General features: G+C 38.6%; 2 protein-coding genes across 2 annotated transcripts; both read left to right on the top strand.

The window, feature by feature from the left end:
- The first annotated feature begins 5998 nt into the window (after positions 1–5998).
- On the top strand, positions 5999–6887 carry LOC138892751 (uncharacterized). The gene is made up of 2 exons (XM_070176487.1): positions 5999–6226; positions 6399–6887. The coding sequence occupies exons 1-2, from the start codon at positions 5999–6001 to the stop codon at positions 6885–6887; spliced, it is 717 nt and encodes a 238-aa protein (XP_070032588.1).
- A 12625-nt stretch (positions 6888–19512) lies between these two features.
- LOC104091988 (GCN5-related N-acetyltransferase 8-like) lies at positions 19513–20502 on the top strand. The gene has a single exon (XM_009597452.4). The coding sequence runs from the start codon at positions 19671–19673 to the stop codon at positions 20376–20378; it is 708 nt and encodes a 235-aa protein (XP_009595747.1). The 5' UTR covers positions 19513–19670; the 3' UTR covers positions 20379–20502.
- The last annotated feature ends 1840 nt before the right edge of the window (positions 20503–22342 follow it).

Below are 22342 nucleotides of genomic sequence, written 5' to 3'. Positions count from 1 at the left end.
TCCAAGGCTTGAAATCCAAATTAGACATCAATAACCACAAAGTCAACTATGGGTCAAACCTATCAACTCTCTATCCTTCAAACTTCTAACTTTCGGTAATTAGCCTCAAAATTATCTAGGAACACAAAAATCACCATGTAGAACTAAAGGAATCATCAAAACTCCGATCCGAGGTCAAATATATAAAAGTCAAACTTGGTCTACTCTTCCAACTTAAAGCTTCTAAATTGAGAATCATTCTTCCAAATCAATCGCGAACCACTCAAACACGCAAGTCATAATACATCATAAGAAGCTACTCAAGACCTCAAACCACCTAACGGAATAAAAATACTTAAAATAATCGGTCGGGTCATTACAATCTCCCCCACTTAATGATTCACGTAGATTCGTATGATGATTCTGAATTTGTACACATGTTTGGTTGAGGTCCCGAGTGCGCTAACTGTGAAAATTTTAAAACTTGAACTTATGAACACATAAATCTTTGAGTTTTGATGTGTGAATCTTGATTATTAATATTATTTTGGTATTTTAAACTTACGAACGAGTTCGTATGAAGTTTATATACTTATGTGAATGTTTGGAGTGCGGCCTGGGGGCTCAGGTGAGTTTCAAGGTGGTTTTTTGGCTATTTTTGCACAATTTGCAGCAACTGATGTGCTGCTAGTGCATTGTGCATCGTGAACGTGGAGCTAATATTGCATTCACGAAGGATTAATTGGGGCAGCTATATTTTACACTACGTGAATGCAAGGGACTGGGGGGAGTTAGCCTTCGTGAACGTGGCAGCCCTCATGAAAACACGTAGGCATGGTTCTTAGAGGCTGGCAAATATTTCTTCATTGCGAACACGACCAGTGGATCGTGAACACGAAGGTTTGGGAGGGCGATAGCCTTCGTTAACGTGATCATCAGTTAGTCATTGATCTTCGGGAGTGTGACAAGTGCTTCCAAACGCGAAGAACACCTCACGCCCATGTATAAAAAGGACTGAAAAATGGGATTTAGTTATCTTTCACCATTTTGAAACCTAGATTACGGATTGAGGTGAATTTTGAGAGGATGTTAATCCCAACTTCATAGGTTAGTAACTTTAAATTATTTTTGATTTATTTCTATGATTCTTCATAGATTTTTATCCCTAAAGTTAGTACTTTAAAGAGTTGAAATTGGGGTTTTGGGAAAAAAACTTATAAGGGCTAATTTTGGGGATTTGGACCTGATTTGAGGTCCAATCTTGATAGAAATCACATATTTGGGCTCGGAGGTGAATGGGTAAGCGGTAATTGATCTTAATTTCAGATTTTGGCCATATGGGCATGGGTTAACATTTTGTTGACTTTCTCAAATATATTAAAGATCGAACCTTTTTTATACTACGATAGTTTTTAAAGCTTGTTTTAAGTTATTTGAGTATTAATTGGCTAGATTCGAATGCTTTGGAGGCTTGTGCTAAAGGAAAGGCGGTATTGGAGGATTGATTTTTTCCGGAAAAAGGCAAGTGTCTTGGTTAAACTTGATTTGAGGGCATTAGGATATAATTGTGCCTAATTTCTATGTGTTATATGTGTTGGAAGCAGTGTATATGCAAGGTTACGAGTATAAATGTGTTTCCTATGGGTTAAGCATGCGGGTCGAACTAGTTGATTTACATCTTGTTACTTCATGAATTATGTATTTTATGCTTTAATTGGATTGCGAGACTCTTGACTATTCCTATTTATGTTGGTAGCCGTATTGACCTTGTTGTGATAATTGATAGTAAGACTATTGAAATGTTGATTTGGCTATTAGTGCAAAGTGATGACTATTTCCATATGGAAAGTTCCTGATATTGTTTTTGCTTCCCACCTTACTTGGTACTGCTTTACATGTTTATGCTTTGTGAGGAAGAGTGAATTGCATGAAGGGTGTTTTCGTACTTGTGAGGAAGAGTAATTGTGCATGAAGGGTATTTTCGTGCTTCTTTATATTATTACTATTGCACAAAGGGTGTTTTCGTACTTGTAAAGAAGAGCAAATATGCACAAAGGGTGTTTCCGTGCTTGTGAGGATAAGAGTAAAAGCATGAAGGGTGATGTTGTACCATTTGATTGATATCTCTTATTCCTTATTTTTACTACATAAATTGAGATCTTGGCTATGTTGTCTCATAGTTGTGTTTCCAAATTACTTGGATATGAATTGTTGTGAAAGACTTATCTAGTGTTAGTTTGAGGTTATCGTCATTATACTCCTTAGTTACTCCTCTCATTATTCCACGTATTATTTCTTTTTGCTACTACATTTGTTATATCGCTTCTTACCTATTTTACCATCTTACTTGCTACTTTTCTTCTTCTCTTAACTATTATATCTCTCGTTACTTAACTGCACAGGTTTATTAGTAGGTGTCTTGTCTTAGACTCGTGACTACCTCGTCGGGGTTAGCCTTTACACTTACAGAGTATATTGGGTCAGTTGTACTCATACTACACTTTTGTACTCCTTATGCAAATTTTGGCATCAGACCTATTGGCACTTAGAGCATATTAGCTTTCTTGGTTGTTGAGACTCGAGGTAGTGTTCTGCTCTCGTACGCATGCCTTGATGTCACCCATATTCTAAACTTTTTACTGTATATTCATATCAAATAGTGTATTTATTAATTCAGACATTGTATTTAGTAACTCTATGGAAGATCATGTACTTAGTGACTTTAATTCTAGGAGGTATTAGACGGTTGTTGGATTAGTTGTGTTTTACATTATCGAGCTTTACACTTTATTTATGATTTTATGTTGTTTTATGTCCAAAATTATTTCTTTATTTTTGTGATGTGTTAGATTGCCTAGCAAGCAGTGTTAGGCTCCATCATGATCCCTTGGTTGAGATTTTGGGTCATGACAAGTTGCTATCAGAGTACTATGTTACATAGGTCTCACGAGTCATGAGCAAATTTGGTAGTCTTTAGGATCGGTATGGAGACGCTGTACTTATCTTCTAGAGGCTATAAGGCTTAGGAAATAGTACTTTCTTTTTTTCTCTATCATGCGACTTTGTTCTATCCTAAAGTTTGAATCGTTCTTCTCTTACTCTCTCACAGATTCTGAAGACATGTGGTTCATCTGCAGCTGATCAGGAGCCAGAGCCCTAGGTCGTAAACCCTACAAGGGGTAGAGGCCGAGGTAGAGGTCGAGGTAAAGGCAGAGCCAAAACCCAGCTCGGGGCACGTGGAATAGAAACCACAACTACTCAAGCTTGTGTTAGAGCAGCGCTAGCTGAGCCTCAGATAGATCCAGAGGATAAGACTTCATTTCAGGTTGAGACAATAGGACTAGCACAAGTCCTAGAGGGGTTTGTCGCTACTCTAGTACATCAGATGCCTTGGTTTGTATGGTGGGCTTTATGGAGAGTATGTCTCAGGCCAGTGCGTTTTCTATGGCACCCACCGCTTCTCAGGTCGATGGCAGTTCAAACTCCTGCCGCTCGTACTCCAGAGTAGGTGGCTCGGGGACTTTAGACTTAAGAGTGTTGCCAGTTGGGGTAGTTTATCCTATCATTTCCGCACAACCTGAGGTTAGACCCGCTATGTCAGGTGATGAGCTAAAGAGGATGGATAGGTTCCTAAATTTGTCTCATCCTTATTTGAACGGTGTATCTTTAGATATGCCCATGACTTCTTAAACCATTGTCATGAGACTTTGCGTAATTAGGGACTAATTGAGTCCAATTAAGTAGAGTTTACCGTCTTCTAGATGCATGGTTCAGCCAAGAGGTGGTGGCGGGTTTATGATATGAGTAGACCAGCAGAATCACCTCCTCTTACATGGGCTCAGTTTTCACAGTTGTTCTTGGAGAAGTTCATTCCCCTTACTTAGAGAGATGAGCTACATAACCATTTTGAGCGTCTTTATTAGGGGGTATGATAGTCACCAAGTATGAGATAAAATTTCTTAATTTGACTTGCCATGCAACTACCGTGATCTCTACTAAGAGGGAGAAGGTGCGGAGGTTCATAGAGGGTCTTACCTATGGTATCCAACTTCAAATGGCAAAAGAGGTCAAGACTGAGACTTCTTTCACTCAAGTAGTGGATATTTCTACGAGGGTTGAGCGCATTCGAGGCTAGGTGAGAGAGACGGCATTTGATAAGAGGCCTCGTCATTTTGGAGGATCCAGTGGTGCCTCATCTGGAGGCAAGGGTCATTTTGGTACAGGCCATGCTATTCGACCAGTATAGTTAGCACTCCAGGTTTCACATGGTACATCAGGTAGCCATAGTGCTTATGGACCTCGTTCCGAGCAGCCAGCATTTAATGCACCTGCGATAAAGAGTTACCATGGTGGCTATTCAATCTTTAGGGACAACTTTAGGTTTAACAACCACGTAATTAGAGGGGTTGCCATGTGTGTGGGATTCAAGGCACGTCGTGAGGTTTTGTCCTAGGTCACAGATCAGTATGCACAGTAGTGTACTCGTGCCATGATTCTGGCACCAGTTGCAACATTACCCATTGAACCAACTGGGGGTGGGGTCAGCTAGATAAGGGTGGAGGCCAGCAAGCTAAAGGTAGAGGTCATCCAGGTAGAGGTCATCATAGAGGTGGAGGAAAGACTAGTGGGTTCAGCCCTGTAGTTATGCCTTTCTTGGTCGGCCTGGGGTGGAGTCGCCTGATGCAGTTATTACAAGTATTATCTATGTCTGTCATAGAGATGCTTCAATGTTGTTTGTTTCGGGTTCTACATATTCTTATATGTCTTCATATTTTGCATTGCACTTGAGTATGCCTCATGATTCTCTTAGAATACATGCTTTTGTATCTACATCAGTTAGGGATTTTATAGTAGTTGATCTGCTGTACCGGTCTTGTGCTGTTACTATTAATGAGTTTGATACCATGGACGATCTTTTGTTGTTGGATATAGTGGATTTCGAGATTATTCTTGGTATGGATTAGTTGTCCATGTATCATGCTATCTTGGATTGTCATGCCAAGATTGTTACCTTATCTATGCTAGGGTTGCCGAGATTAAAGTGGAGAGGGGCCCTTAGCCATTCTACTAGTATGGTGGTGTCATTCTTGAAGGCTTAACGCATGGTTGAAAAGAGATGTTTAACATATTTGGCTTACATTCGAGATTCTAGTTTGGAGGTTCCTTATATGGTTTCAGTGTCGGTGGCAAGAGAGTATTCGTAGGTGTTTCCAATGAATTTACCTAGCATGTTTCCTAATGAAGATATTGACTTTTGCATTGACTTGATTCTGAGCACCCAGCCCATTTACATGCCACCATACCGTATGGCTCTTATTCGAGTGTTTCTCCTTGGGGTGCTCTGGAGTTCTTTGTGAAGAAAAAAGATATTTCTATGAGGATGTGCATTAATTATGACAATTGAACAAGGTTATTATCAAGAACAAGTATCCATTGCCTCGCACTGATGATTTATTTGATCAGCTTCGGGGGTCCAAGGTGTTTTCCAAAATTAATTTGAATCGGGCTATAATTAGGTGAAGATTAGGGCATCAGATGTTCCTAAGAAAACCTTTAGAACTCGCTATGGTCATTACAATTTCTTGGTGATATTATTTGGTTTGACTAATGCTCCAGCGGCTTTTATGGATTTGATGAACTGAGTGTTCAAGCCTTATTTGGATTTCTTCATGATTGTGTTCATTGATGATATTCTGGTTTGCTCCCGAAGTAGAGAGGAGCATGAGCAACACATGCGGGTTGTACTTCAGACTTTAAAGGATCATCAGCTTTATGCTAAGTTTTCGAAGTGTGATCTCTGGTTGGACTCAGTTGTCTTCTTGGGTCATGTTTTATCTAGTGAGGGTATCAAGATTGATCTTAAGATGATTTAGGCAGTTCACAATTGGCCTAGACCTACTTCAGCTACAGAGATTCGAAGTTTCCCAGGTTGGCTAGGCTACTATCATCGCTTTGCAGAGGGGTTTTCATTTGTTGTAGCCCCATTGATCAAGTTGACCCAGAAGGGTGCTCGTTTCAGATGTCTGATGAGTGTGAGGAGAGCTATCGGAAACTCAGGGTTTCTTTGACTATGACTCAAGTATTTGTGCCTACAAGTTCAAAGCCTTATATTGTGTATTGTGATGCTTTGTGCATTGGTCATAGTGCAGTTTTGATGCAGGGTGGTAGTATAATTGCCTACGTATATCGCCAGTTGAAGTCCCATGAGAAGAACTATCCCATGCATGACTTGGTGGTGGCAGCTATTGTACACATGCTCAAGATTTAGAAGCACTACTTATATGGCATGTCATGTAAGGTTTACATTAACCATCAGAGTCTCCAGCACTTGTTCAAGTAAAAGGATTTGAAGTTGAGGCAGCAGAGATGGTTGGAGTTGTTGAAGACTATGATTCACTATATTGTATTATCTGGGGAAGGCTAATGTGGTAGTTGATGCCTTGAGTAAAAAGGCAGAGAGTATGGATAGTTTGGCATTTATACCTTCTATGGAGATGCCATTGGCTATGGATGTTCAGGCCTTGGCTAAAAGATTTGTAAGGTTGGATATTTTGGAGCCTAGTAGGGTTCTTGATTGTATTGGTGCACAATCATATTTGTTGGAACGCATCAAGGCTTTCCAATTTAATGATCCTCACTTGTTGTTGTTGTTGAAAGACACGGTGCAGCAGGGTGGTGCTAAGAAGGTTATGATTGGAGGTGATGGTGTTATGCGGCTTCATGGTTGTATTTGTGTTCTGAATGTTTATGGTTTGAGAGATTTGACTCTTGAGGAGGCTCAAAGATTGCGGTATTTTGTTCATCCAGGTATCACAAAAATGTATCGTGAATTGAAACATCATTATTGGTGGTGGAAGATGAATAAAGACATCGTTGAGCATGTTTCATGGTGCCTGAATTGCCAGTAGGTGAAGTATGAACATCAGAAACCAGGTGGTTTGACTCAGAGGTTGGTGACACCAAAGTGTAAGTGGGAGCGCATTACTATGGAATTTGTGGTAGGATTACCATAGACTTTGAGGAAGTTCGATATTGCTTGGGTCATTATGGATTGATTGACCAAGTCCACGCATTTTATTCCGATGGTGAATTCTTACACTTCAGAGCGATTGGCTCAGATCTACATCAGAGAGATTGTATGTCTACATAGTGTGCCTATTTTGACCATTTTAGAATGTGGCACATAGTTCACTTCACACTTTTGGAGCTATTCAGCATGAGTTGGACATACATGTGAGCTCTGCACTGCATTTAACCTGTAGAGGGATGGCCAATTCGAGCGGACTGTCAAGATCCTTGAGGATATGTTGAGGGCATGTATATTGATTTCGAAGGCCAGTAGGACCAAATCCTACCATTGGCATAGTGTTTCTACAACAAAAATTATTAGTACAACATTCAAACGGCGCCACATGAGGCTTTATATAGTAGGCAGTGTTGTTCTCCTATTGGTTGGTTCGAGCCTGGTGAGGCTAGGATGTTGGATACAGATTTGGTTCATGATTCGTGTTGGCCTCTTGTGCTACTGATTTATGGAGTTTGGAAGGATAAAGGGCATGGATAAACGCCACATGTGATAGGGTAGTGGGCTGGTCACTCGTCATTGCAATTTCAAGCTAATTGATAACTTGTTGATTGGGTGTGTTATGGTATATTTAGGTTTTTTGTTATATTAAAGGTCCCAAATTGTAGTTATGTTATTTTTGAGTTGTTGATTGTATTGTGTTATTGTCTCACCTATAGTAGGCTTGAGGAAGCAGTAAAATTAGGGGAAATGCTGCCCGTTTTGTTATAGATTAAGTTACTTTAGTTATATAAATGAGAGAGTCATTCGTAGCTTGACAATAGCTTCACTGTCGTTATTGTAGATTAAGGTGCAGTGAGCTACGTTTAGCATTGTTATTGGACAGATTTCTATAAGGTATGTTAAGGCTATCCCTTCTTTCCTTTTGGCATGATCCATATGATACAACGAAACGAGCAAACACGCAACTTTCACAAATGACTCTATTCTTAGAAGTACTAGGGTTGCCTATGTTATTGATTCCCCATATGTCCTATTATTATATCGTCTGTTCATGGGTCTCAGAAAATACATAAGTTGATAAAGTTTATTTCGTGATATTAACCGAAGGCATATTGATCTTATGACATTCCGAGAGATATTATTAACTTACTTCTTATTCATTGCATTCATTTAAACATGTACATTGACCCATGACCATATGACATTATATACATGTATATTATATGTATATGGTGTATGGGGAAAGGGTACGACGTTATATACACACTACCACCTGATCAGTTAGTATACGTTGATGATTTCGCCCATTGAGGCTGAGATGATATGATGGGATGCCCTCAGAGGCTTGATGATGTTATGTACGCATATACCTATGCATGATATGACATTTTACGCATATGCATGACATTATAAATGTTTCATGATTGATAGAGCTATTCAGACTTACATGTAGAGTCCTTTACTCCATGTTTCTTTCATGTTTTTTGTATATTGATTGTTATGCCTTACATACTCGGTACATTTTCTGTACCGACATCCCTATTGCCTGGGGCCTATGTTTCATGCCCGCAAGTGCAGGTAGACAGGCTGACGGTCCCCCTCCTTAGGATCCTTGCTCAGCGAGAGTTGGTGTGCTCCATCTGATCTGGAGCTGCTATTGGATTTTGGTACGATATTTTTGTATACATATATGGGTATGACGGGGCCCAGTCCCGTCCTTTATACAATTGTACACTCTATTAGAGGTCGGTAGACAGTCATGTATAGTTGGATAGTATGTGGCCTTGTCGGCTTCTATTATGATATATAGTTGTCCATAGCAGCCTTGTCGGCTCGCCATACCGTATTCTGCATATATATATATATATATATATATATATATATATATATATATATATATATGTTTTGGGCATGTTTGCTCACGTATGTTATTCACATGATTCAGTAGTGTATTGATAGATGTTATGCATGACCTACCCCTATTTCATGTTTATATCTTAGACGTATGCTTAGGGGTGTTCAATATGTAGGACTCGAGCACTCGTCATGGCCCATCCATTTGGGTCATGACACTAGATGAGGATTTGACTTATGAAAAAGAATAGGTAGCTATTTTAGATCGGTAGGTACGAAATTGAGATCTAAGGATATTTCTTCTGAGAAAGTACTTTGGAAAGGTCGACCAACTGAGGAGGCTATTTGGGAGTGTGAGTCCGATATGAGGAGTAGATATTCAAATATTCTTACCAGTTCAGGTATATTTCTATGTCCATTCGATGATAAACATTTCTTTTAGTGGTGGAGAATGTAACGACCCGATAGGTAATTTTGAGTTCTAGCTTCCTGTTTCATGATTTGAGAACTTACATAGCGTTATTTGATGAATTATGACTTGCGTTCATGGTCCGTCTTGATTTTCAGAAAGTTAAAATGTGATTTGTCAAAGAAGACTTGATTTTGAAACTTAAAATTTATTGTAGTTGATCACGGTTAATATTGTTGGAAAACGATCTCGGATTAATATTTTGACGATTCTCGTAGGCTCGTATGATGATCTTGGACTTGTATGCATGTTTGGTTGAAGTCCCAGGTCACTCGAGGTCATTTCAGCGCTTATTCTGAAAAGTTAAAAATTTAAACTTATGAACTTTGAAATCTTTGAGTTTTGATGTGTGATTCTTGATTCTTGATGCTATTTTGGTATTTTGAGCTCACGAGCGAGTTGAATGAAGTTTATATACTTGTGTGAATGTTTAGAGTGGGGTCGGGGGGCTCAAATGAGTTTCGGGGTGGTTTTCGGCCATTTTTGCACAATTTGCAGCAAATGATGTGTTGTTGGTGAGTTGTGCATCATGAACGCAGAGCTAGTCTCGCATTCACGAAGAGTTAATTGGATCTAGGGCTTTTTACACTATGTGAATTCGAGGGGAAGATTGTGAGCACGAGGGCCGGGGGGAGTTGGCCTTCGTGAACGCGGCAGCCCTCACGCGAACGCGTGGGTATGGGTTTTTGAGGGTTGGCAGAAGGTTCTTCATCGCTAATGTCACCAATGGATCGTGAATGTGAAGGCTTTGGCGGACAATATCCTTCACAAACGCGATGGCTAGTAGTCCATTGACCTTCACAAACGCGACAGGCGCTTCACTAACGCAAAGAACATCTTACGCCAGGTATAAAAAGGGTTGAAAATAGGGATTTAGTTGGTTTTCACCATTTTTGAAACCTAAATCATGGATTGAGGAGCAATGAGAGAGGATTTTCATCCCAACTTCATAGATCAGTAACTTAACTTGTTTTTTAATTTATTTTCATGATTCTTCATAGATGTTTATCCCTAATCTAGTACTTTAAAGAGTAGAAATTGAGGTTTTGGGGAAAAACTTATGAGGGCTAATTTTGGGGATTTGGACCTCTATTTGAGGTCAAATCTTGATACAAATTACATATTTTGACTCGGAAGAGAATGGATAAATGGGAATTGGTCTTAATTTTGGATTTTCACCGTGTGGTCCCGGGTTGACTTTATGTTGACTTTCTCAAATATGTTAACGATTGAACCTTTTGATACTAGGGTAGTTTCTAAAGCTTATTTTGACTTATTTGAATATTAATTGGCTAGATTCGAGTGGTTTGGACGCTTGTGCTAAAGCAAATGCAGTATTGGAGGGTTGATTTATCTTGAAAAGAGGTAAGTGTATTGGTTAACCTTGATTTAAGAGAACAAGAATATAATTATACCTAATTGATATGTGTTACATGCTTTGGGAGCGGTGTATATGCAAGGTGATGAGTGTATATGCGTTTACTATGGATTAAGCATGCGGGTAGAACTAGCTTATTTATATCTTGTTGCTTTATGTATTATGTTTTTTATGCTTAATTAGATTGTGAGACTCTTGACTATTCCTATTCATGTTGGTAGTTGTGTTGAGCTTGTTGGGATATTGGTTAGTAAGGCTAATGAAATATTTATTTGGCTATTGGTGCAAAGTGATGACTATTTCCCATATGGAAACTTATGTTTAATCACTCTTCTTGATATTGTCTGTGCTTCCCACCTTACTTGGTACTGCTTTACATGTTTGTGCTTGGTGAGGAAGAGTGAATTGCACACATGGTATTTCCGTGATTCTTTATATTATTACTATTGCACGAAGGGTGATTTCGTGCTTGTGAGAAAGAGCGAATATGCACGAAGGATATTTTCGTGCTTGTGATGATGAGAGTAAAATCACGAAGGGTGACGTCGTTTTATTTGATTAATATCTCTTATTCCTTATTTTTACTATATAGATTGAGAGCTTAGCTATGTTATTTCATGGCTGCGTTGCCAGATTACTTGGACTTGAATTGTTGTGAAAGACTTATCTAGTGTTAATTTGAGGTTATCGCCATTATATTCCTTAGTTACTCCTCTCATTATTCCACGTATTATTTCTTTTCGCTACAACATTTATTATCTCACTTGTTACCTATTTTGCTATCTTACTTGCTACTTTTCTTGTTCTCTTAACTATTATATCTCCCGTTATTATTTTGTTACTTAACTGCACAAGTTTATTTATAGGTGTCTTGTCTTAGCCTCGACACTTCCTCGTTGGGGTTAGGCTTGACACTTATGGATAATATTGGATTAAATGTACTCATACTATACTTCTGCACAAAAAGTGCAGATTTTAGTATCGGACCTAATGGCACTCAGAGGACAGACTAGCTTGCTTGGTTACGGAGACTCGAGGTAGTACTGCACTCTCGTCCGCAAGCCTTGATGTCACCCATCTTCTAGACTTTTTACAGTTTATTCATATCAAACAGAGTATTTATTATTTTAGACATTGTATTTAGTGCCTCTATAGAAGCTCATGTACTTAGTGACTCCAATTTTGGGAGGTATTAGACGGTTGTTGGCTTAGTTGTGTTATACATTATCGAGCTTTACCCTTTATTTGTGATTTCACGTTGTTTTATGCCCAATAGTGTTCCTTTAATTATGTTATGTATTGGATTTCCTAGCAAGTTGTGTTATGCGTCATCACGAACCCTTTGTTGGAATTTTTTATCATGACAACCTCAATCCTCTAACCATCAGATGCCTCCCCTTGCTCTTGGCTTGAATCTCCCCATGACTCAACCAAGTCTAACAGCTTCTCAAGCATCCAATGCATGTTTCCACTCCCTACTTGGTTGTCCTCCGTGGTCTCAGCCTTGCTAGCAAGTTTGACCCCTCTACTTGATGCATTGCCTAAGTCCGATAGCATGCCATCACTTTGCAACTCGTCATCCTATTCAACTATGTTGCCCAATATTTTTTGCTGCCACCATGCTCCATTTGCACGATGCCAATATAGGACTTGCAATTCCCTACTTCTGGCTTAGATTCTAAGCGCATCCCCCCCTCCCCCCCATGGAGTCAATATCTCCTATGTTACCCTCGTGTGCATGTGTAAAGTTCCCAGTCATTATTGCATGCTTCCCCAGCTCTGGGCATTCCTCGCTTGATGTGGCCCTTTACAAAAGTAGCATCGTCCTTGGGGCACGTACTCGTCACCGTTGTTCCGCCCCTTATCGTTTCCCCTTGGACCCTTGTCTGTTATAGGATGGCCCCCTTCTATTCATACCTTTTCGTTGTCCTTATCGTGATCTCTATTGCACCTCTCGGTGTTGCCCCCTTTGGACTTGGCATTCTCCATCTTGAAGTCAACGAGCAACTCAGCTATCGCTATGGCCTCATCCACGTTAGCTACTTGATATCTTCTCAACTCCTATTTTTCCCAATTTTGCAACCTATCCATGAAGTACAAGAGGGAATCATCCTCGGATAATGTCGGGATTTGCAGCATTAAGGTAGTGAACTCGCACGCGTACTCTCGAATTGTGGCCGTCTGTCGGAGCTCCCTTAGCTCTTGTCTAGCCTCGTACACCACATTATATTCATCAGGTAGAATTGCTTCTTTAACTCCTTGTTGAACTGCTCCCACGTCTCAATCTTACATAGTCCTTTCTCCAAGTCAGCACACTTGCGATGCCACTACAGTATGGTAATCTCCGAGAGGTTCAACACAACGATGTTGATCTTGGACTTATCGTACCTCACTTTGTTGTGCTTGAAGTAGTTCTCCAAGTGCCAAATGAAGTTCTCCACTTCTTTTGTGTTATGAACACCTTTGAATATTGGTGGCTTGGGAGCCTCAATCCTAGCCTCCCTTGTCATAATAATATTTCTAGCTGCCTCGATCATGCCAGCATCAACCTGCTTCTCCAGTGCCTCCATGAGTCTACACTCTAAGGTAGTGATGGTTTGCCTTAACTCTATCTCGGCCTGTTTACACCCCTCAAATTCATTTCAGATGCTCTGATCAATCTCTTCACATGTGTGCCCATCAAGAGCGCTAAGGATGCCTTCCATCTTCCCTAAGTGTTGGCCAAAGATCTCCACAGCGTTCATCCCCCCGTTCACCTTCATAACCCATTTTTTACCGAGCGAGACGTCCTCGGGCAGGACCTCCACTTCATCCTCGCTCGCCTTAGTGGAAGATGGTTCTTGGGACATAATCCTTTCATTTGATACAAGTTGGCGGTACCTCATAGCTCTTGTTAGTGGCATTCCCCTTTTTGTTACGGCCCTCTTTGTCAACAGCATCCTGAATGATGTTGGCTTGGGTGTTAGCAACATTAATTTCTCTGTCGTTCATATTCCTTTAGTTGCAACCTTTATTCTGATACCAAGTTGTCACATTATTAGTCTTAAATAAAGTGCATGTGTGGTACTTGACAACTCGATCACGTTCTTGCACAACTTGCTCACGTTCTTGCTATGCCAATTCAGCCTAAAACACTACACTTAAGACGCTACGGGGATGTTGGATAAGAAAGACAAGAGAATTTTAAATTAAGCTTTTTGTATTATAGAGTACTTTAAGATTTGCTTGGTGAGTTACAAATGAATAGATTCATTTATATACTAGTCTCTTAAGAGCTAGTGAGTAAACAATAAACACAAGTTTCTTATTATTTACAAGTAAGTTCCCTCTCTAGAACTCTCTACATAGCTAGAATCTTCCAAGGACTTTTCTAGCAAATTCATAGGTTCTAGGGTCTTCTAAGGAAAATCTCCAAATTTCTCTATAACTTTCCCACAAGTGCTATCCTCCTTTCAATGTAATTTATTCACCTGACAAAAATATATGCCAAATGGCACCTATGTAGCATGATGATGTGGCGGGTCATGACACTAAGTTTCTCCATTCTAGTTGAGAGTTTTAGGTGTTTTATTATGTGCAGAGTCAAAATGATTTTCTAAATTTGGAGGACTATAATTGTTTCTGTTCTTTAGCAGTTGTTACTGGCTGGGAAGCAGTAATTGAAAACTAAGTTGAGATTTGGAACAGATAATTTAAAAGAGGGCATGAATATGCCCCTTCATACTTCTATACGAAAGGAGGGTCATCCTACTAATTTATACTCCTGACCCGATATTTTCTTTTTTCAAGTACAATTTGCTTTCAATTGCATCAAAGTGATGCCAATGTATTTTTTTTTCTTTTCCAAGCTGCATCAAAAGTAAAGAAAGCTTCCCGACTGGACCATAAATAGGTAGAGTATGTATGTAAAAAGCACTTTGCCAGTGGTTTGGGGTATTACTTAAAGCTATATAACACAATTACGGTGGCAGATGATCACTTCTCAGCTCTGTAACTAAGTTTTATTATTTGAATGAGTCTTGAGTGTCCTCTTGTTTGTGTTTCTTCATTTGATTATTCTTTCTTTCTTATTGTCACGATCCCAAAATTCCATCTTAGATAGTCGTGATGGCACCTAGTTCCTAAGACTAGGTGAGCCTAACAGATGTTGAGCTATCAACATAATTAAATCATTTAACCATAAAAAATGAACCAATAATGCCATACATAGCCAACAACGATCAATAGATATACAATATCTCAAAACCACTAGTACGAAGTTATAACCTCTACCAAGTTCACTAGAAATCTCTAAATACAATATTGTTCTGGAATAAAAATAAACAGTAGTAATGAATGACAACAGAAGGTGACTCTGAGGCGTATAAACACGATGGCATGTATACCTTGAAGTCTCCGCAGCAACTCACAACCATCTAACTAACGATCGGCATGCTCCGAGGTACCTGGATCTGCACAAAAATATGCAACAAGCGTAGCATGAATACACCACAGTGGTACCCAGTAAGTATCAAGACTAACCTCGAAAGAATAGTGACGAGGTACAGTCAAGACACCTACTAGATATAATAACTTGTGCAAAATATTAATATAATGCTAACATAGGAACAAATATCAATGTAAAGCTAAACATGAAAAGAATAACAATATAACGCTAGCAAAGGATGGAAGAAACAACATGTAGCAACAAGGAGTAAACAGGTGATAACACAACAAATAATGAGAATACAATTAAAGTATCAGTGAAACCAATTAAGGAAAAACAATGACAACCAGTTAATCAACCATTCTTTCACAATGTTTACACTAGAATCACCCTGAGCTACCACACCTTATAATCACAACTCACAAGTTCCAAATCATGAATCATAATCATATGGTATCTCGTGCCCACACTATTAATCACAATTATACGGAGAATTCACGTGCTGCATGGATAACTCACGTACCAATACCATTAACAATACCTCATATCCGCACGGATAACTCACGTCCTAATAGTAACAATATCTTATATCCGCACGGACAACTCACGTGCCAATAGTAATAATATCTTATATCTACACGGACAACTCGCGTGCCAATAGTAACCATATCTCATATCTGCACGGATAACTCACGTGCTAACAGTCCAGTCCACACACAAAAGGCAGGTATACACGAATGCATGTATATGATCAATGAACATCAAGATTTATACTCCTTGACTGATATAGGTGACAATTTACGGTGTATTCTTGTTCAAGTATACTATCACAGCTTAAGTCAACAGGTATGATCAGAGACACTGTGTGGAACATTGGAAACAACATAACAAAACTCACAATATGCATGGCACGCAAGAAAGTCACGCCACCATACAAATATCATCAATAACAATGCCCCCAGGCCATCACAAATCATCCTCGATATAGCCTCATTGTCTCGCCGCGTGTGCAACAATAAAATAAAGGTTCGCCTTGTCTCGCCACACGTGCATAAATAATTATCCACCTTGTCTCGCCACATGCGCAATCCAACATATATATCCCGCCTTGTCTCGCTGCATGTGCAAATATCAATAATAATAATAGCACGGATAACTCACGTGCAAACACACCTCGACAATCCTCTCAACAATCTCACATGTTCCAAAAATATAACAACACAACATAATAACTCGCACCACACGTGTCCATATGCCACAATATTTCCATAACAACAAATTCTAATACCACAACCACATATAACCCACTGCTTAACAACAGTGAGTACAACAACAACAACAATAACACGGGAGTACGACAAGTAAATCAGTACAAGAATTATAACAACACAATGAAACGGAAGAATAAGCTCAACAATGAAAGAGAACATGTAATAATGACTTCAAATAAGAATAACTCAACAACGAGAGAGCTAACATGTAACAACGACTTCAAATAAGAATGACTCAATAATGAAAGAGGTAACATGGAAATAAAAGAGTCAACAAATTCAATTAAAGCATATAAGAGTATATTTGACAACAAAAGATAGAACATGTTCTAACAACTTCAAATAAAATATGTAAGAGTAAATTTAACAATGGAGGATAAAAAATGATCGGGAAACATCAATTAAATGTATATAAGAAACCTAAGAGTCTCAACTGGTCAAATTTTTACATATAAAGTCGTGTACACACGTGTCACCTCGTATACACGTCTTTCACATAATTCAAATGGTGCAATCAACCAATCCCTATGGGGTAGTTCTCTCACACTAAATTAGGCAAGATACTTACCTCAACCAGGCCAAATCAACACTCAAAAATAGCTTTTCCTCTAAAATTCACCTCCGCTTTGGCTTAAATCTAGCCAAAAATGATTTAATAATATGAAATAATGCGAGAGAAATAAATCCTAATAAATAAAGTTAAGATCTTTACACAATTCCCCAAAAGTCAACAAAAGTCAACCATGGGCTCGCCCGGTCAAAACCCGAGTCCAAGGGTAGACCTTGACTAGCCATAAACCCACGAGTTCATATATATGTTTTAATTTATTTCCAAATTCGAGTCCAATTCGGCTCTTAAATCTCAAATTTTTATTTTTCAAAACATAGACAAAATTTTCCAAGATTTCCCTTCAAATCTCATGATTTAGATGTTAAATCTCATATATAATCATGTAATATAATTGAAAATTGATCAGAATCACTTACCCAATAGTTGTATGTGAAAATCCCTCCTCAAAATCGTCTCCTACCGAGCCTAGGGTTCCAAAATATAATAAAATGAAGCTAAGTCTCGTAATTTAAATGTTCAGCTACAGAAGTCGCATTTGCGACTCTGGGTTCGCAAATGCGACCATCGCAAAAGCGAACACTGCCAAGCCCCTCCCCCCAAGACGTTGCAAACGCAACAAAAGTCTCGCAAAAGTGAAGCAGGGCCCATTGCAAAAGCAAGGAAAAAGCTCGCAAATGCGAACTGGTCACTGCCCACCCACTATCGCAAATACGACTAAGGCTTCGTAAAAGCGACATCTCAAATGTGGAACCTTTATCGTAAATCTGAAAATAGCCATCATCTCCAGACCTCACAAATGTGATGCCCACCTCGCAAATGCGAGGTCCGCAAATGCAAACCATATCTCTCATATGCGAGACCTGATGCACCTGTCCAAAACCAGCACAACTAAAACTCTTTCAAACACGTCCGAAACTCATCCGAGCCCTCGGGGTTCCACACCAAACATCCACACAAGTCTAAAAATATAATACAAACTTTCTCGCGCGATCAAAACACCATAATAACATCTGAAACTACGAATCGGACCTCAAATCACATGAAATTTACATTGAAATTCAAGAACTTCTAACCACACGCCTGATTCCTATCAAATCAACTCGGAATGACACCAAACTTTACAGATAAGTTCCAAATAACAAAACGGACCTATTCAAAGTCCCGAAACAGAAATCCGAACTTGATAGCCATAAAGTCAACCTACGGTCAAACTTAAAAAAATTCTAAATCTTTAAATTGCCAACTTTTGGCAAAATGAACCAAATCAACCTAGGGACCTTCGAATTCAATTACGGGCATACGCCAAAGTCTAAAATCACAATACGAACCTACCGGAGCCATCAAAATACCGTTCCAGGGCCATTGTCACAAAAGTCAAACCTCGGTCAATATTTTCAACTTAAATTTCTATAATAAAAAATATTCTTCCAAATCAAATCCTGAAACACTCGAAAATCGAAACCGACCATACATGCAAGTCATAATACACCATATGAAGCCACTCAAGACCTCTAACCACTGAACGGAACGCTACAACTCAAAACGACCAGTCGAGTCGTTACACTTATACAATTTTCGACACTTCAAATGTTGCCAAATACAAATCATTATAAGGAACAAAGTCCCATAAATATCTTATGTGCGGGGACCGATGGAGCTTTGAGATACCCGATTCATCTGAACCTAGTACTTTTGCTGCAGCATAATTTTATGGGTAAAATTCTATTAAAATTATAATAAATATTAGATATGAACCCACAACTTTAGTAATATAATAGATTCAAGGCTAAAAATCTTAAATATTGACCTCATATAACTTAAATCTTATATCCGCATCTGCTTATGTGATATTGAATTGTATATTTCTCATGGTATAATATGTTTTGATTAACAATATATAAATTATCTCATAATCTAAATGAGTAATAACCCCATGCCACAAATTAACCAAACAGTCATGCAAATTTTATTCCAGAAACTAGATATTGTGTTAGTTATATAGAGATTAAATTAAGAAATTCATGAGCTTTGTGTCGTGAACTCTATATTCTATATTAGCCACACACACAATTTTAAGATTTAATCACTTTATGGTATGCGATCAACCAAATTACCTAAGTATAATTTTAATCTAAGGTGAAAGTTCAAATTTGTCTATGTACTATTTCATGAAATTGTTCAATATTACGCTCCTATTTCATCTTTGGTTCATTTATTATTAGCAAATCATCTCGTACTTTTGCCTTTGTTATGTACAATTCTCTAGCATGAAATGGGTGAATTACACATATCTAAATTCTTTTTTAAAAAGTTTAAAAATATTCTCATGTTATGAGCTAGAATAAGTTTTTTTTAGACCACTGGTAGTATTAGACCTAATGTTCTAACGACGTATAAAGTTGTTAAATTTTGAAGATTAGATTAATAAATTGACCGTTCTCCTGTTAGTCAATACTCAATAGTCAATAATATCGTAAAAATAAAATACTCAATAATATCCAATCAAGTAAATACGGATATACAAACTCTGCCTTTTTTTCTTTTTTCTATTTTACCTCTCTCTCCCTTCAATTTCTATGTATTTTACCGCTCTATATAAAGTAGTCCATCTAGTCCCCCAACAACATCCACACTAACCATTAACCCCCAAATTCACCTGAGCAAAACCTTCTCCCGTTTCAACTTCCCCGAGAAAATGGCCGCCGCCGCACCTCCGCCGTCGCCGACGCCCGCCCCCGCCGTCATCCGTGAGGACTTAATTCCGACTGCCCCCCAGGTCTTCTCCCGAATCCGCCTCGCCACCAACGCCGACGTTCCCCATATCCACAAACTCATCCACCAGATGGCCGTTTTCGAGCGCCTCACCCACCTCTTCTCCGCCACAGAATCTTCTCTCTCCACCACTCTCTTCCCTGAGAACTCCCCGCCTCCCTTCACTACCTTTACCGTCTTCCTACTCGAAGTTTCCCAAAACCCTTTCCTTCCTATCGACAACCAAAACTGCACCAATTTCAGCCCCATACATAAGACTATAAATCTGGATCTCCCGGTATCCGACGCGGAAGCTGAGATGTTTAAATCGGGCGGAAATGATGCAGTGGTTGCTGGGTTTGTGTTGTTTTTCCCGAATTATTCGTCATTTTTAGCGAAACCTGGGTTTTATATAGAGGATATATTTGTGAGGGAGTGTTACAGGAGAAAGGGTTTTGGGAGGTTGTTATTGTCTACTGTGGCGGCACAGGCGGCTAAGATGGGGTACGGGAGAGTGGAGTGGGTGGTTCTAGACTGGAATGTGAATGCGATCAAGTTTTATGAGGAAATGGGGGCTCAAATCTTGCAGGAATGGAGGGTTTGTAGGTTGACTGGTGGGGCCCTTGAAGCTTTTGCCAATGTCAACATTTGAGTCTTTTTCTTTATCTGTAATTTTCCACTGTTAAGTGTGGAGATGTAATGGTGGTATGGAATCACTTTTTTAACAGTGATTTTAAGTGTTATGAGTAGCAATCTAATCAAAGATATTTCACCTACTTTTGGGATTTGGTTTTTTGTTGTTCGTATTCCTTTCCTTTACTACTTGCCTCCAGCTGTTGTGGTTGGTGCAGTCTGTGATTCTGTTTTTGGATTACCCATCTAAATTTTATGGGTTAAACTTTGTAAGGTTTTAGCACGTAACAAGACGTGAACTAGGGATTTAAGAGGGTGGGTTCTAAATGTTAAAATAAAATACTGCTTTCAGCGGGAATAAAATCCGAATAAAACCCTCATCTTTCCCAATGAATTCACAATCCTTACCGTTGAATCAACACTCATTTTGTTATTGGGTTCGGCAGTGTATATTTATATAGATTTAATAAATATTTCAATACAAATACAGGATTCCGAAAAAAGTTATTGGGTTCGCCCGAACCCGCACCCACTACTGTAGTTCCGCCTTTTTTAAGTTATGTGTTCATATCTACCCCTCCGTTTTAATTTATGTGAACTTATTTCCTTTTTAGTCTGTGTCAAAAAAAAAGACCCATTTTCTTATTTGGAAACAATTTATCTTTATGCAATGATTTATATCCACACAAAATATATGTGCCTCATTTTACACCACAAGTTCTAAAGTTTTATCTCTTTTCTTAAACTCTGTATCCAGTCAAATGAGTTTGCATAAATTGAAACGGATGGAGTACTATTTTTATAATTATTCCCTCTGTTCCAGTTTAATTGAACCTATTTTCTTTTTGGTCCGTTTCAAAAACAATGACTCATTTCTACATTTGGAAATAATTTAGTTTAAACTTCCAACTCTATCGTTACTGAGAAACTTTTATAATCACACAAATACTCTGGACCTCTTTCTGATTTGTTTAGGACCACAAATTCCAAAAATCTTTATTTTTTCTTAAACTCCGTGTCCAGTCAAACAGGTTCAAATAAATTAAAATGGAGAGAATAATTTTTACTGCCCGTTGAAAGTTTTGGGTTCAATTGAAAGCGTCGGTAACACAATACATCCGCCCTGGTTATTTATTAAGGTTTGGTAGTGAACAATATGAAAATTTGTTCATAGCTGAAGTTTATTTGTACTGCTGCACTATGTTCTTTCAAACAGAAGGGCATTCAGTTTCTGGCTTTTCATTTTGATTTTCTAGAGAATATGGGAAGTTTGCAGAAACTCGACTTTTCGCTGTTACGAAGAATTAAGAACATGTAGAATATTGCAGAAGCTTCTTCCCTTTCCTTTGGCCCAAATAAACGTCACTGCTTTCCCATTGTTCAATTGATACTATTCTCGTATCTTCTTTTTTCTTTCTTCCTTTTAGTCTTAAACTAGAAATACAAACTTAACTTGGTTTACACGTAGTAATGCTCCCAACAGCATAATAGTTTCCCATTTAGGCCAAAATACTACAAATTCTATTAGTAAAAAATTCTTCTTGCAAAAGTGGTTCTTCACTAAGGGTGGCAAAACAAAAGTAGGAGGGGATAGATGATAGGTATCAAAGAATAACCTTTTAAGTTCCTCCTTAGCTAGCTTGTCTGCTATTGCATTCTATTCCTTGAAACTATTGTCACAATCCGCACTTTCGGTGCCGCTAGCTAATGTAAGGAAATAGGCCCGTGACATATACCTTATTGTGGAGTAGTATTAATACATTGGATAATTGTCAGGAATAGTCCTTGATTTGAAGCAAGTTTAATTAAGACCTTGCACAAAGTTCAACTTAAAGATGAGTAGCTTGGGGTAAACGACTGAAAAGATACTGACTCTGATAACTCCTGCAATGCATCCTTTTTCATTCTTGTTTTTTTTCCATTCTCACAAATAAAGCGCACACTATTTTATAAGTATATAAAAACACGAAAATGATGTTCCTT

The sequence above is a fragment of the Nicotiana tomentosiformis genome, chromosome 5 (genome assembly GCF_000390325.3).
Source record: "Nicotiana tomentosiformis chromosome 5, ASM39032v3, whole genome shotgun sequence".
Lineage (NCBI taxonomy): Eukaryota > Viridiplantae > Streptophyta > Magnoliopsida > Solanales > Solanaceae > Nicotiana > Nicotiana tomentosiformis.
The sequence above is the reverse complement of the archived record's forward strand: the minus strand, read 5'-3'. Positions and strand labels throughout refer to the sequence as shown.